The sequence below is a fragment of the Limulus polyphemus genome, unplaced genomic scaffold (assembly GCF_000517525.1).
Source record: "Limulus polyphemus unplaced genomic scaffold, Limulus_polyphemus-2.1.2 Scaffold327, whole genome shotgun sequence".
Lineage (NCBI taxonomy): Eukaryota > Metazoa > Arthropoda > Merostomata > Xiphosura > Limulidae > Limulus > Limulus polyphemus.
The window spans coordinates 581435-595586 of record NW_013665937.1 but is presented as its reverse complement, the minus strand read 5'-3'; the positions used below and the strand labels follow the sequence as shown (position 1 = coordinate 595586).

Here is a 14152-nt window from a genome sequence, read left to right as displayed (position 1 = left end):
GTTCGGGATGAATAGAGTTTTATATGTCCAAAGAAAATTAGTGTGTGTTCTGTAGAAGTGAAACCGGCAAAAGTGTCATCGACATATCCGTACCAGTATAGTGGGGGATGAAGCGCAGAATGTATGGCTTGTGTTTCGATCTGGGTCATGAATATATTGGCAAGAACGGGTGAAACAGGACTGCCCGTACTTAAACCATCTATTTGAAGGAAATGTTCGTTGTTGAAAAATGAAGTTGGTTTTAGTTGTTGTAAATTCTAAGAAAGAAGCAAAAAGTGTGCGGGGGATGTGGATTAACTTGTTGAGGTCATTAATGTAGAGGTCGAGTGCGATATTGCAAACTTCATTGGCGGGAATTTTGGTGAAGAGTGACACGACATCAAAACCTTGATAACCTTTTCAATATCTTGTATATGAAAGGTAAGCAATAAGAATATTTTAGGTACTTTCAGAACTACATGACTGAAATTAATAATTTGGTTGCTTTTGTTTGTTTGTTGTTAAGAGCAAGTCTACACAATGGACTGTCTGTCTGTCTATGTTGTGCCCAGTACGAGCATTGAAACCTGTATTTTAGTGTTATAAACTTTCAGACTTGCCGCTAGAGGGCGACAGTTTGGTTGTTTTAAACGATGTTTACTCATTTTTCGAAAAATTCAAGGAAAATCGATTTTTTTTAAAAAAAAAACGCCAGTTTTATTGCAGAACTACACCAGCTAAGCCAACTGACTTAAAGACTAGAGACTTTTATAAAGTCACATTATCATGAACCACGACAGTGGTTCATAATAGGGATCACTCAGGAATTTCACAAAAATTATTATAGAATATACTGACAAAAACCATCTTAAAAAGCAGACTTGTTCTGAAAACAACTCCCAAAACCTTCTATCTCAATGTCTAAGGCTGCTAATATATTGATAATGGAAAAAAGCTGATTTTTCCGATTGTTAGAAAAAGTTCAAAAGTCATCCATATGTTCTTCGTGTTATTATTTTTATTATTGCTTCACAAGCCTACAAAAAAAAAAAAATCAGCTATGAATATTTTATTCAAACCTTGCTCAACCTACTAAAAAACACCTGTGCAGACCATGGGACTATTTTTATCTTGATTCTTGAGAAGAAGGAGAGATTTTATCAGTTTTTTCATCGCTATTGGCCAAGATTCTCTTCGAAGTCATTCAAGCACTGAAGTATACAACAAAAAAAAACGGCTAGGTATACTGCGCCAAAATCTATGCACAGCTACGAAACAAACTCCTTCGAATGTTGTAAGGCTACTTTGAAGTTGATTCTTGAAAGTCGAGATTTCCACACTCTAAAATTTTCTACGTTCTTCTTCGCTACCAACATAAGCTCTTTGAAGCCATTCATGCATCGCAGAAGTGTAGAAGTCATTTAAATACTGTTAAATTAGTCGGAAATGCTCCATTTTATACAAGTCGGAAACGCTTCGTTTTATTGGAGTAACCAATGAGTATATTTATAACAATGTTTCCAATCTTATTAATACTTATTATAGTTTTACAAGCCACAACAGAAAAAACGGCAACGAATATTTTACTGAAACCTGGGCATTAGTGATGAATGCAGTATTGGGTACGTCATAGGGTAGTTTTAAAATTAATTCAAGGGCCTTCGTTTTTTCGCCCTGAAGGATTTCTCTAAGTCCTTCATTTTCCGCCATTGAAAAAATGTGGTGTTTTACTAATGCACATTAATTGTAAAATAATTTGTGCAACTTATGGTATAGTAATTGTAAACTGCTATGTTGAGGATTAATCATTTCTCGAGTTCGCTGTTCTCCATTGTCTCTCGAGGTTCCTGTTGTACTTTGTCTCTACATGGTTTTATACGACTATTTCGTTGAGATTTCTAATAGTAGACGACTATCATAGTAGATTTCTCTACTCTTGTGAGTGGTGATTTATTCTACTGGTTTTCGTCTTCGCTGAAATTGTGAGTGTGTATTTTAGTATTATTTTATTATCATTATTCATATTTTTGTTTTACAAGATTACAATCGGCTGGGTATTTTGCACCAAAACCTAGACAGATATACTATATGAAACGTTGTGAATGTCCATGACCTACTTAAAAACTTTATTATTTTTCACTGAAAGTTTATTTATTAGATTATAAGTACATAATATATGTACGATGTTGTTGTGAGCTGCTTCCTTTGAACTCGACGCTTGTTAAACGCGTGTTTACACGAAACAACAAGCACAAAACCACCTGGCTCAGTAAACAATGGTTGAGTGAAAAAAAAAAGTTATTGCAGCAGTAAACTGTTGAAAAACGTGTAACGTAAAATTTATTCTCCAGAAACGGATATAAAAAAAAACTTAATAAACAAGATAATTAACAATTTTTAATTTAAAAAGGGGGAATAGGGACCGTCAAAAAAAAGTACACATACAAGTTGAATCAAAATGCAAAGATTATATTTTCAAGCCTACAACTAGGAACTCTAAAAAAAAGTAAACAAACAAGGCTGGAAATAGTGTCTATATTATTTTCTCAAGCTACAAATCCCTATTTTGACTCCACTAAAATTCATAAGTACTGTAGAAATGAAGTCAATATGTTTTATTCACCAGTTTGTATACCATTCTGGTCTTAGCTACTAAGAGTCAAACTGAAGTAACTTGTATGTAAGCAGTACTACGTGACAGCTTAGTTCATAGTTTTGTAGAACTCCGGTACTGCTTGACAGTCTAGTTCACAGTTCTGTAGAACTCCGGTACGTCATTACAGCTTAGTTCAAAATTTTGTAGAACTCCGGTACTGCTTGACAATCTAGTTCACAGTTCTGTAGAACTCGGTACGTCATTACAGCTTAGTTCAAAATTTTGTAGGACGCTGGTACTGCTTGACAGCTTAGTTCACAGTTTGTAGGACTCTGACACTACGTTACAGCTTAATTCACAGTTTTGTAGAACTCCTGTACTAGGAGACGACTTAGTTCATAGTTTTGTAGAACTCCATTACGTCATGACAGCTTAGTTTTGCAGGATTCCTGTATTGCGAGACGGCTTAGTTCATAGTTTTGTAGGGCTCTGGTATTGCGTGACAGCTTAGTTTACAATTTTGTAGGATTCCTGCATTGCGAGACGGCTTAGTTTTGCAGAACTCCTGTATTGCGAGACGGCTTAGTTCATAGTTTTGTAGGGCTCTGGTATTGCGTGACAGCTTAGTTTACAGTTTTGTAGGATTCCTGCATTGCGAGACGGCTTAGTTTTGCAGAACTCATGTATTGCGAGACGGCTTAGTTCATAGTTTTGTTGGATTCCTGCATTGCGAGACGGCTTAGTTTTGTAGGATTCGCATACTGCGTGATACCTTAGATTATTGTTTTGTAGGACTTGAGTACTACGTGATATCGTTTTCATGAAATTAGGAAAATAGGTAGGTTCAAAAAATCAATTTAACACAAAAAGACAAAACACTATATTCCGAGCGTTTTCTAAAGGTGGACCTTTTTAACTGAGAAGCTTTGTCCCTGATGAAAATAAGTCCTCTTTTCGAAAGCGCTCAGGTTATAGGGTTTTGTATTTTTGCATGATATTTTAGTCTATAGTTTTGTAGGACTCGGGTACTGCAAGATGACGTAGTTCATAGTTTTGTAGGGCTCCCGTACTGTGTGACGGCTTAGTTTATAGTTTTTTAGGAATCCGGTACCGTAAGACGGCTTAGTTTATAGCTGCTTATAAGTTTCCCGTTGACACTCAACATGTTTTCTTTCTTTGTAGGCACTTATCGTTCCGGCCTTCGAAACACAACGTTATCGACTCTCCTTTCCGAAGTCTAAAGCTGAGCTACTTTCCATGCTCGATATGGGAACTCTATTCACATTTAGGTATGTGTGCATATAAAGATATGGGCTCATATTGATCTAGTTCCACATCATAATGTGGTAGTTATCTTGCTTGACAGCAAAGGTTGTGTGTTGATAATGTTTCCTAAATAATACTTACCAAGAGAAAATTTTACTGACGATATTTCATTATTTTCACGCATCTGAGGGACTCAGCAGGAAGATCTAAAAGTCTTCGAAACTTACCCCAAGATGAGGCAGGAAAATACCATAACAACAATGTTAACAACATTTGAGGCAAGAAAAAGCCAAAATAATAAAGCTAACACATTATGAGATAAGAGAAGACCAAAATAATAATTTTAACAACATTTGAGGAAGAAGAAAGTCAAAACAGTACTGTTCACAAACAGTGAATCAGAAGGAGGTCAAAACAACATTGCTAATAAACGATAAATGACAATGTTAACAAAATATCGTGCAGGTGAAAATCAAAACAATAATTCTAGCAAAGAACGAGGCAGGAGAAAGCCGAAAGAATAATATTCACGATCAATGAATTAAGAGAAGGCCAAAACAACAATGTTAATAAAAGATGAGATAGGAGGAAGCCAAAACAACAATGTTAACAAAAGATGATAGGAGAAAGCCAAAACAACAATGTTAACAAAAGATGAGATAGGAGGAAGCCAAAACAACAATGTTAATAAAAGATGAGATAGGAGAAAGCCAAAACAACAATGTTAACAAAAGATGATAGGAGAAAGCCAAAACAACAATGTTAACAAAAGATGATAGGAGAAAGCCAAAACAACAATGTTAATAAAAGATGAGATAGGAGAAAGCCAAAACAACAATGTTAATAAAAGATAAGATAGGAGAAAGCCAAAACAACAATGTTAACAAAATATGGGATAGGCGAGACAAAAACAATTATGGCAGCAACACTTGAGACAGGAGAAGGCCAAAATAACAGTGTTAAAACACAGGAGAGAAGTTGTTATTTTTATCTTACGATTAACATACCATTATAACACTTGACATTAAAGTTGACTAAGGAGACTCAGCTTGCATAATGCTGTGGGGGCAACCTTTGGATTACTAGTATTTTTTTCTGTGTCTTAAATACGGATAAACTTCCAAATGATACATTTTAGCAAAAAGAATCACAGAATTATTACGTCTTTCAGCTTTAAGAATTTTTGTTCTAAGATACACAAAAGACTGTTTGCGCATAGTCGTCCATAATGTTTAAGTGAGAAATAAAAGGGAAGACAGTTAGTTATTAAAGGTATCCACCGCTAACTTTTGAGCTAATTTTGTTAGTTATTAAAAGTACCCACCGCTAACTTTGGGGCTACTTTTGTCATGCCGAATAGTAGGATTTAGTCATCGCTCCTTTAGAGCGCCCATAACAACAAGTTGCGGATTGCGTTTATATGGCAACGGACCGTCAACAATGAGACCTTGCGTAATTACTTTTAAATGACGATACGCAATGCGAAATATGAATTTGAAATTAGATTTCGAATTCCTGTATTTAATATCTTACCTCCAAAACAGAGCAATGGTGGAATCTTGTAAACACTTGTTTTTATTATTATTAAATACAGATGGTCTCTGATTGTCTTTGTTAGTTTTAACGCATGACAGCATAACGAATAAGGAGCCGCTGTTTTACAAAACGTTTCTTAAGAAATCTTCCAGTTAAATTTGTAATTAGATGGATTTTCTGAGTTTCACATTACGGGTTCAATCATTAGTCTTTTTAATATATAGGTACCATGTGTGGACACGTGGACACGCCCCAACTAATTACGCGAAATGGAGAACTGCTACCACTCCTTACCGAGTCCTTTGGGAACCGGACTTTGAACCTTATGTTGTCGTCCGACGAAATGTTCCTGATTACGACAGAAAATTTGTTGGGTTTGGCTGGAACAAAGTTTCCCACGTGATGGAACTTCATGCGCAAGGGTAAATATTCAGTAACTTTGGTTAGCATGGTTGAGGATATTATATTTAAAATATCATTATTTTGCAAAAGCTTGTATAGATATGTGTGCCTACTTATAACTGGCGAAAAACTGGACCTGTTGTCACTAAACTTGCATGTATACCCTTAGAGTCCCCCAGGGAGTGACGTAGGGGTCGGCGTTCGGATCTGAATCCTCCCTATTTCATCATCCCAGGGCTTCAATGTCTTCCTTGTGTGTTGAACGGGTATACTAGCTAGTACGTGTATATATAATTAAAGGCCAAACTAAACTTAGATAAACAAAGTAGTCAAAGAGTTTGAAAATGGATAAGGAAAGTTCGCATTGGTTATTACAAGAGACCTGAAACACTATACTGATCCCAATTAGTTTTGTATATTTTATAAGAGAAATGAATTTCATGAAAATGAAACAAAACTTTATTTTCTGTTAGAAAATTTAAACATAAACTGAATTTTTTGTTCTTTTAACAAACACGAAGAAATGCTGTTAATAATTTAAAAAGAACTTCGAGTTTACTTTTGCTACAGAAAAAAGGGTTAGTATATTAAATGCTCTGTTGTTGAAGGTACTAAAAGAATTGGAATTTGAAAGTATTAATATTTCAATACGAATACAATTAAGTCGATATCCGATTATTTACAAATTATTAGAAATTTCAACTTAACTCCGTGTAATATATTAACTGGCATTTCATTTCAGGTTCGAGTTTATTGTGCTTCCGAACGCCTTTACTATTCACATGCCTCATGCTCCAAGCTTTGACATCGCTAAGTTTAGGTCCAGTTCACAATACAGAAAGTAAGTACACGATTAGGCTAAATATGGGAAAAATTACAAAGTTAATAATTCACTGCATGTAAATCATAAAATAAAAATAAAGTGAAAGACACATTACTTGAAATGTAGTTTAATACATAAGTTAAATAATTAGAAACTGTCTAATTTCATTACTAGGGGATACACGTGTGCTTCCTGTACGATATATGTATTAAAGTTGACTACTGAAACATTGTTTGGGGGGGGGGGTCTATATAGACGGAATTGAGTCCTCGACCTACCGCATACGAAGTGTGTGCTGTGACATATGAGCCAAAGCCCCAATATTTTTATACATATGCAGCATTATTCAGAGGAATGAGAAGGGTATATGTTTTAAATAAACAAATCCTTTAAATAATGCTGGTGTTATATTATGTAGTTGAACATGGATGAAGCAAAAACCGCTAATAGTAGAATACGGAGTTGTATTTAGATTTAAAGTAAATAAGTGCAAAATATGGAATGACTACAAACGAAATATAACACTCCGTACACAACATTCTTTGTATCAACACCATGTCTTTGTGGATAATTGCTATCTTTGACTAAGATCTTGAGATTTTTTCTTGATCGAACTCTCGTTAAAGCGACGTTATAAAATAGTGAATTTTTTAAAATTATTTTATCAAAAAATGTAAAAATCAACTGTCTTCATTTGTCGCTATATCACTTATTTTTCTTTTTTCCTTCTATAATAGTATTAACTCTTTTTCACTCTCCCCTAAATTATTAACAAAGTGTGGGGCCCTCTACACCAATAACGTAAATGGTGTAATATTGTATTCCCCAAGCAGGTAAACTCGTTCTTCGCGTACGAAGCGTATTTAAAGTTTAAGCCTAATTTTCGATTTTTAGGCGCCTATATTGATATAGTTATAAAATAGTGATTTAAAAAAAATATGGTATCAAGTGTAAAAACGAACTGTCGTCATGTGTTGTTTTGTAAATTTCTTATGTGTGTGTCTGAATCGCATTTGAATCATCTGAAGCCTCCAGTTATTTTCATTCGCTCAATGTGTTAGCTGTAGAGCATCGAAATGAATGAAGTTGTGGCAGTGTCAATTAAAAGCCAATTTCCGTAGATTATATTATATAGGGGGTTGAGGGGGGGGGGGTGAACTCGCGTGCTTTACTTACGAGGCGTATCTAAACTTTAGGCATATTTGCCGATTTATAAGCGCAATTTGGAATTTGTATAAAGATGTAACGTTATTGAGTTATTTATAAGCAACGGAAAGGTAAAGGAGATGTGTGTTTCCTTGAGTGTTTGTTTATATTACTGATGTAATTGCAGTTAAAATTAATGTTATAAACGTATTTTGCACTTTTATAGAACAATGAACGTTAGACTTTTAGGTGTCGTTCATTTTGCACTAGTATAAATGTAAAAGTACCACCATACAATAAGCCAATAGAAATAATACTGGAATTCCCTATGAGCTAGCAAGCATACACGCATGGACAGACTGACACACACTGTTCTTTTAAATATATAGATTTTTCACAGATCAAAATTTTAAAACATTAATTTAATCTATGTTTATTGCACCCACTCACATGAATTTTATCAAGTTCCACCTGGTGGATCAGCGATAAGCTTTGGAGGTTATAACGGTAAAGTTCGGGGTTCGATCTTTGAGGTGAGCATAGCACAGATAGTCCGTTATGTAGCTTTTGTGCTTAACAGCAAACAGATTGTCAGTTTTTGTAAAAAAAAAGGTATATAATGTATAAAAAACATTATTTATTCATAACATGTAACAAAAACTTTATGTTAAATAATTTCAACATACGGGGCTCAATTATTTTACACATTAAAACACAAGTTACATGAAAATTTTCCTAAGTAATGAAGAACTTTATTTCTCATACTTAAACTTCTAGGGTCGATGTTTGTAATGGACTGCTCTTGTTTCTTAAGCAAGATGGTGTTTCGAACCCTTTGCTGAGGCCTTCTTCGGCCCTATAGTGTTTATATTTGTAATGGACTACTCTTGTCTTATTGAATGCAGCGACGTTTCCGTCTCTCTGCTTCTTTTGCCTTCTTCGATCAGCTCTACGTTGTTGATATTTTTAATGGACTAATTTTGTTATGTTCCTTGGGTTTGACAACGTTTCACTCTCTCTCTGCTGAGACTTTCTTCAGCCCTACAGGGTTGATATTTGTAATTATTGCTCTTGTCTTGTTTATTGAGCAGGACGACGTTTCGATCTTTATGCTAATACCTAATTGAGCTCCACAGTGTATGGGCTCTGCTTGATTTTAAACTTGCCAATTCTTGTGATTTCGAAAGTTTATAACGAAAAAAAAAAAAACATTGTTTGTTTGAATTTCGCGCAAAGCTACACGAGGGCTATCTGCGCTGGCCCGTCCCTAATTTAGCAGCTACTCATCACCACCCACCGCCAAATCTCTTTTACCAACGAATAGTGGGATTGATCGTCACATTATAACGCTGAAAGGGCGAGCATGTTTGGTGGAACGGGGATTCGAACCCGCGAAACCTCAGAGTCGAGCGCCATAACCACCTGGCCATGCCTGACCTCCCAAAAGACAGTTGTACAATGAAAATGTTGTTGAAAGGAGAAGCGCCATTATCACTGATATGAAGATTGCCTAGCGTTCTTGCCACAGACTACAGCAGCTGGAGAGGGAATGATACAAACATTTTATTTGTTCTCTCGCTTTTTTTTAATGCTGGTTTAATATCTTTAGGAAACAAAGATGGCAGCAGCAGTCCTATGCAGTTAAAACCAGAGCAGCAAAATTAGATAATTAATACAGGTGAATCGAACCCCTGATTTTAGCGTTGTAAGTCCGCAAACATACCGCTCTCCCAGTGGGGGACAATTAATCCAGTAAAGTGAAACTAATAAAATAAATATGAAGCCCAATCTATCGTTCGATACCATACTCGTCACTGAGTTATACCGGTTTCGGGGAATTCCACTTCTCATCAGCAACCCTGGACAAGGGCAAATCAAAAGAACAAGACTGGGCTTCATACAGTTATATGAGTGTATATTACCATACAATACATATAACGTTATAATTACTTATGAATATTTAAACTTCATGTCTCAGTTTTGTTATGTTTTGAAGATTTTGAAGTTATAATTAATTATTTATAAGTATCTAAACCTCAAGTACCATCTTTTTAATATTACAGATGTTTGAAGATTTTAAAACAAGAGTTTGTGAAGCAGCTTTCAACAAGATACAGCAAAGAATTTAACGTCGAGAAACGAAAGTTGAAAAGATAGTACCTTTTATATCCTGATAGATGTTAGGTGGTCTGGACACATTTGTGGCAACAGTTTTCTTGCCAATATCTAATCAAAATTTTGAAAGACTAGAATACTTTCTAGCTAGAAGTTTTATCCTTACTAATACACTGCGAAAGCCAGTGAGTTTAGTTAAGCCTAATAAAACCTTCAGTATGAAAGAATGACTATACTATCGAATAAAACAACTTCATCTGCTTTGAAAAAACATTTTAAAAGTGGCAAACATTATTTGCAACGGTTGCCTTACATCAACTTGAAAACATGTCTACAGCGTTGTATGAAATGGTTCGATATGAGATCGAATAGACAGACGTCTATACTACTATATGAAATGGTTCGATATGAGGTCGAAAACACGTTCACATTGTTGTATGAAAGGTTCGATACGAGATCAAAAACGTGTCTACAGTGTTGTGTATATGGTTTGTTATGAGATTTTTGTTGTCTGTGGTTGTAACGAACACGATCCAGAAATAAAAACAAAATTATCTTAGTTCTAGGGATGTGTTCACTTTATATATTAAATCCTGCAAGACTTGAATTTCTTAAATAAAGAGTAGCTTACATTATAACGTAATTATTATGTATATATAATAGGTTGTGTAAATCTTTAAACAGTGAAAAATAAATGAAAAAAATCAATTATTGTAGACATCGTTTAATAACCTGACTATCTTTGTTGAGATGTAATTTAAAAAATATATTACCGAAACAAGCATGCTCATGTTGATAAAGCAATTAAAGAATAAAATAGTCGTATTTTCAACATGTTTGTTAAGAAATGAAAGAATAAAACAGTCGTACTTTCAGCATTCTTATAACAGCATTTTGTTTCACTATATGCTAACTGGCACAAATAAAACAAGAAAAAATCAACAAGTCTTTACAGATTATATAGCTTATATACGTACTTCTCATAAGAAATGCTTACGTACAAATAAATTCTTCATAACATTCTTCCAACACAGTCATTGAATAAAGACCACCGTACTTAAACCTAAACGTTTACTTACTCTGAAACTGCAATATCTGACCTTGAAAGTACGTTAACTCTAGCCAGAATAAGCTCAGTAATATATTATAAGGTTGTTTGTCTGTCCATATTTCATCAAACAATTCTCAAGTTACGAAAGGCATATGGAGCGGCATTCTGACTCCTTGCTGAACAGACAGGGAATAAAGACTTGTGTTTGTGTAATTTCGACCCTACAGATGTGACTGAAGGATCGTAGCTATGTCTGGCCAAAACATATGCAGTGAAAACGTTAGCTGTTGTGTCATGTCAACCAGTCATACTGTTGTAACGTATTCTATTGTTGGGCTGGTTCTTTTGGATTATTTGGTAAAAATAATGACAACTACTGTCTACGTAACAATGACGAATACATTTATTTCTTCCTTAACGTTTGCTACAGGTTACTTTCACTTGTAGTTGTAGATCTAAGTGCACAAAGGAAGTTTCACAGAAATTCCGAGACTAATGGTAAGTATGCATAATTCACAAATAAACTTACTTACTGAATTTCCTCGCTAATCGATCGAGGACGAAGCGGGGTGTTTAGTTGGTTCCACTAAGCCCCAGTCATTAGATGTAAATTTATTCCTGATGAATCCTAGTATTTACTTCTTGGTTGTACAAATACTACCCTCCCCGTTGTCACTGAAGGTTCAACCTTTGGTGTAGTAACTACCATCTAGTACACAGGGATTTCCTGATCATGAATGTAAAGCTATTTGATGCTAGCATAACCTCACATTCAAATCTCTGCATGAAGTCAGTTCTTAATACGCACTTTTCCTCGATATAATTTAGCCACATAACACAACTTTTATTTTGCTGGAACTTTATGTCCATCTGCTGCTCGCATCAATTTTTCTTCATCCCTCGAGACAATTTCCCACCTTCTATTACCAAATCGGGTCGAACTACTGCAGTTATCTAACCAGTGCCGATCAATACACTATAGGGTTTTCCATCAATGAACCCATGGACTCGTGAACGGTTTTCTTCAAATAATGAACTTCTTATCTCATTTGGGGCAGATGGAGTATTCCCAGCTAAACTTAGCCCTATAAATCCAGTTAATTCTTGTTCTTTTTAATGCCTGGTTAGTTCCTTGTTGTTCCTTTGTTATAGTTTGGCTCTGATTCCTTGATTTAATTATGGCTGTTAATTTCCTACAGTCTGGATGTAATTGCGATGTTCCCACAATTATATCAGTTACTTCTTTCCCGTATTCTCTGACAGGAGTTATTATTCAATACAGGCTTTTGACTGCAGTTCCAAACTATATGTTCTTTCAAGTCGGTAACTTCTAGATGGTGTCTTTAATTGTTTATCTGCGACTTTAATGGATTCAAGTTGAATTGCTAACTGCAAAGCTTTCTTTAAACACACCTGTTATGCTTCAACCTAATTCTCATATCCTGGTCTGTAATGAATTGGTTAGGTGCCAGTGAATCCATCATTTAAACACCCTCAGTAGCTCAGCAGTAAGTCTCTGAACTCGTGACGCTAAAAGTTGGGTTTCGATATCTGTGGTGAGCACAGCATAAATAGCCCATTGTGTAGCTTTGTGCTTAACAACAAACAAACAAATCATTTCAAAAGGAGCATTCAGGTAACATAATTCCAAATCCAGATCTTCTGCGTGTTAGGCTAAGGCTTCTTCTTTCCACTATACCCTGACCCGGAACATTTCTCTGAGTACTTCCTTCTGGTGTGTCACTAAGAAACTGTTGGATAAGGCAGCTAATAATGTTTCATAGTTGTTACGGCTCTCAACTGGAAGATTACCTATTGTTGTTAAAGCTGGTCGTTTTGAATAGACAACAAGAAGAACAGCTTATTATTCACTATTCAACCTGTTCACTTTGGAAATTATTTCAAACTGAGTCTGATATGCCTCCCACGGTACCTTTACATCGTATTTCGTTGGTCTCTTAACTATGTGATGTTGTTGAATTAGCCAGTTAAATTCTGGAACTGGACTTGAGTAATGGTAATAGGTGTAGATCACGTAAATTCTCCTTATACCATATTCTGTAGCAAATGGTGTTTTAGGTTGGGATTCTTGAGTGTGTGTAAAAAGAAATGTGGCTGGCTTGATCTATGTTTTTTCTTGGTTTTATTTTCATTATTTGTCAAGTTCTTCTTTTAAGTTCCTGTCTTTTTCTTTTTGGTATATTTTTAAGGCTCTGTTTGTTCTTCTTTCTATTGTTTTATCATCTCTGTTAGGTTTCCTATCTCGCTGTGTGCCCTATGGCCATCTCGAAAGTTGAAGTTTAATAAAATTATTATATTTCGTTTCCACTGTTACATATTGAGAATTTGAAATAATCCGTAGCCCAGTTAAATAATTTCAATTTTAATAGTTGCAAGGTACCCTGGATTTAGTGTTTCGAAATATGCCGATATTTTATTTAATTTATGCTATTTGCCAACAAGATTCATTCACCCCATTTTTGGTTTTGACACGAATACGTTTTATATGTATACAACAGTACAATTTACAATAGCAACTATTATGATTAATTATTACCAACCAAGTTTCATGAACAAAAATTTCACTAACTTATAAATAGCCTAAAATCGTCTTCCTAGTTCAAAGTCTCCTTGATATCCAGCGAATTAACTTGAAGTCGATGTACGTACAAGTATCGGGAAGCTAGCTAGCTTTTTCAGGCACTGAATTGTTGGACCGTCGAAGTAAGATAATATTTTCATAAAACCATTAATGTCTGCTGAGAAACCAGCAACATTTTTAGAAAGATATTGCTGGTTTGATGAGAATTCACTGACGTTCGAAATTTATAGATGTTCCTGGCCAAACGTTGCATATTTTCCAGTTGGTAAGGATTAGCAAAATCACGGCTTATCGCGTACACACGGTTATAACAGTTTCCTAGCATACTTGTATATTAGCTCTGTTCTCTGAAGTTTTTTGGCACGTTGCCCTACTGTTTTTATAAGCGGGACACATTTTCTCGAAACTTCTGATAATACCTATTACGGAAATGGATATATTGTTGATTCTTGTATTCACGAATATTCTACAATCTTGGAGAATTGGCAGGAATTTCGCCATACGTAAATAACACGGTAAGCTAGACACGCCCTCAAATATAAACTTATTTGAAACAAACGTTGACATTAAAATGAATATGTAATCAATTCGTTATACGCAACACATATCTGATACTACAAGTCACTTGTATTTCTA

The 14152-nt window shown here is 35.1% G+C and overlaps 1 protein-coding gene across 1 annotated transcript in view; it reads left to right on the top strand.

The window, feature by feature from the left end:
* The window catches only part of LOC106457416 (LARGE xylosyl- and glucuronyltransferase 2-like), a 42490-nt gene extending 31999 nt beyond the window's left edge, over positions 1 to 10491 (top strand). The window contains exons 12-15 of the mRNA XM_013916830.2: positions 3758 to 3864; positions 5602 to 5799; positions 6522 to 6620; positions 9812 to 10491. Coding sequence (XP_013772284.2) covers positions 3758 to 3864; positions 5602 to 5799; positions 6522 to 6620; positions 9812 to 9905 — 498 coding nt within the window. The 3' untranslated portion in view covers positions 9906 to 10491. The remainder of the gene's footprint in view (positions 1 to 3757; positions 3865 to 5601; positions 5800 to 6521; positions 6621 to 9811) is intronic.
* The last annotated feature ends 3661 nt before the right edge of the window (positions 10492 to 14152 follow it).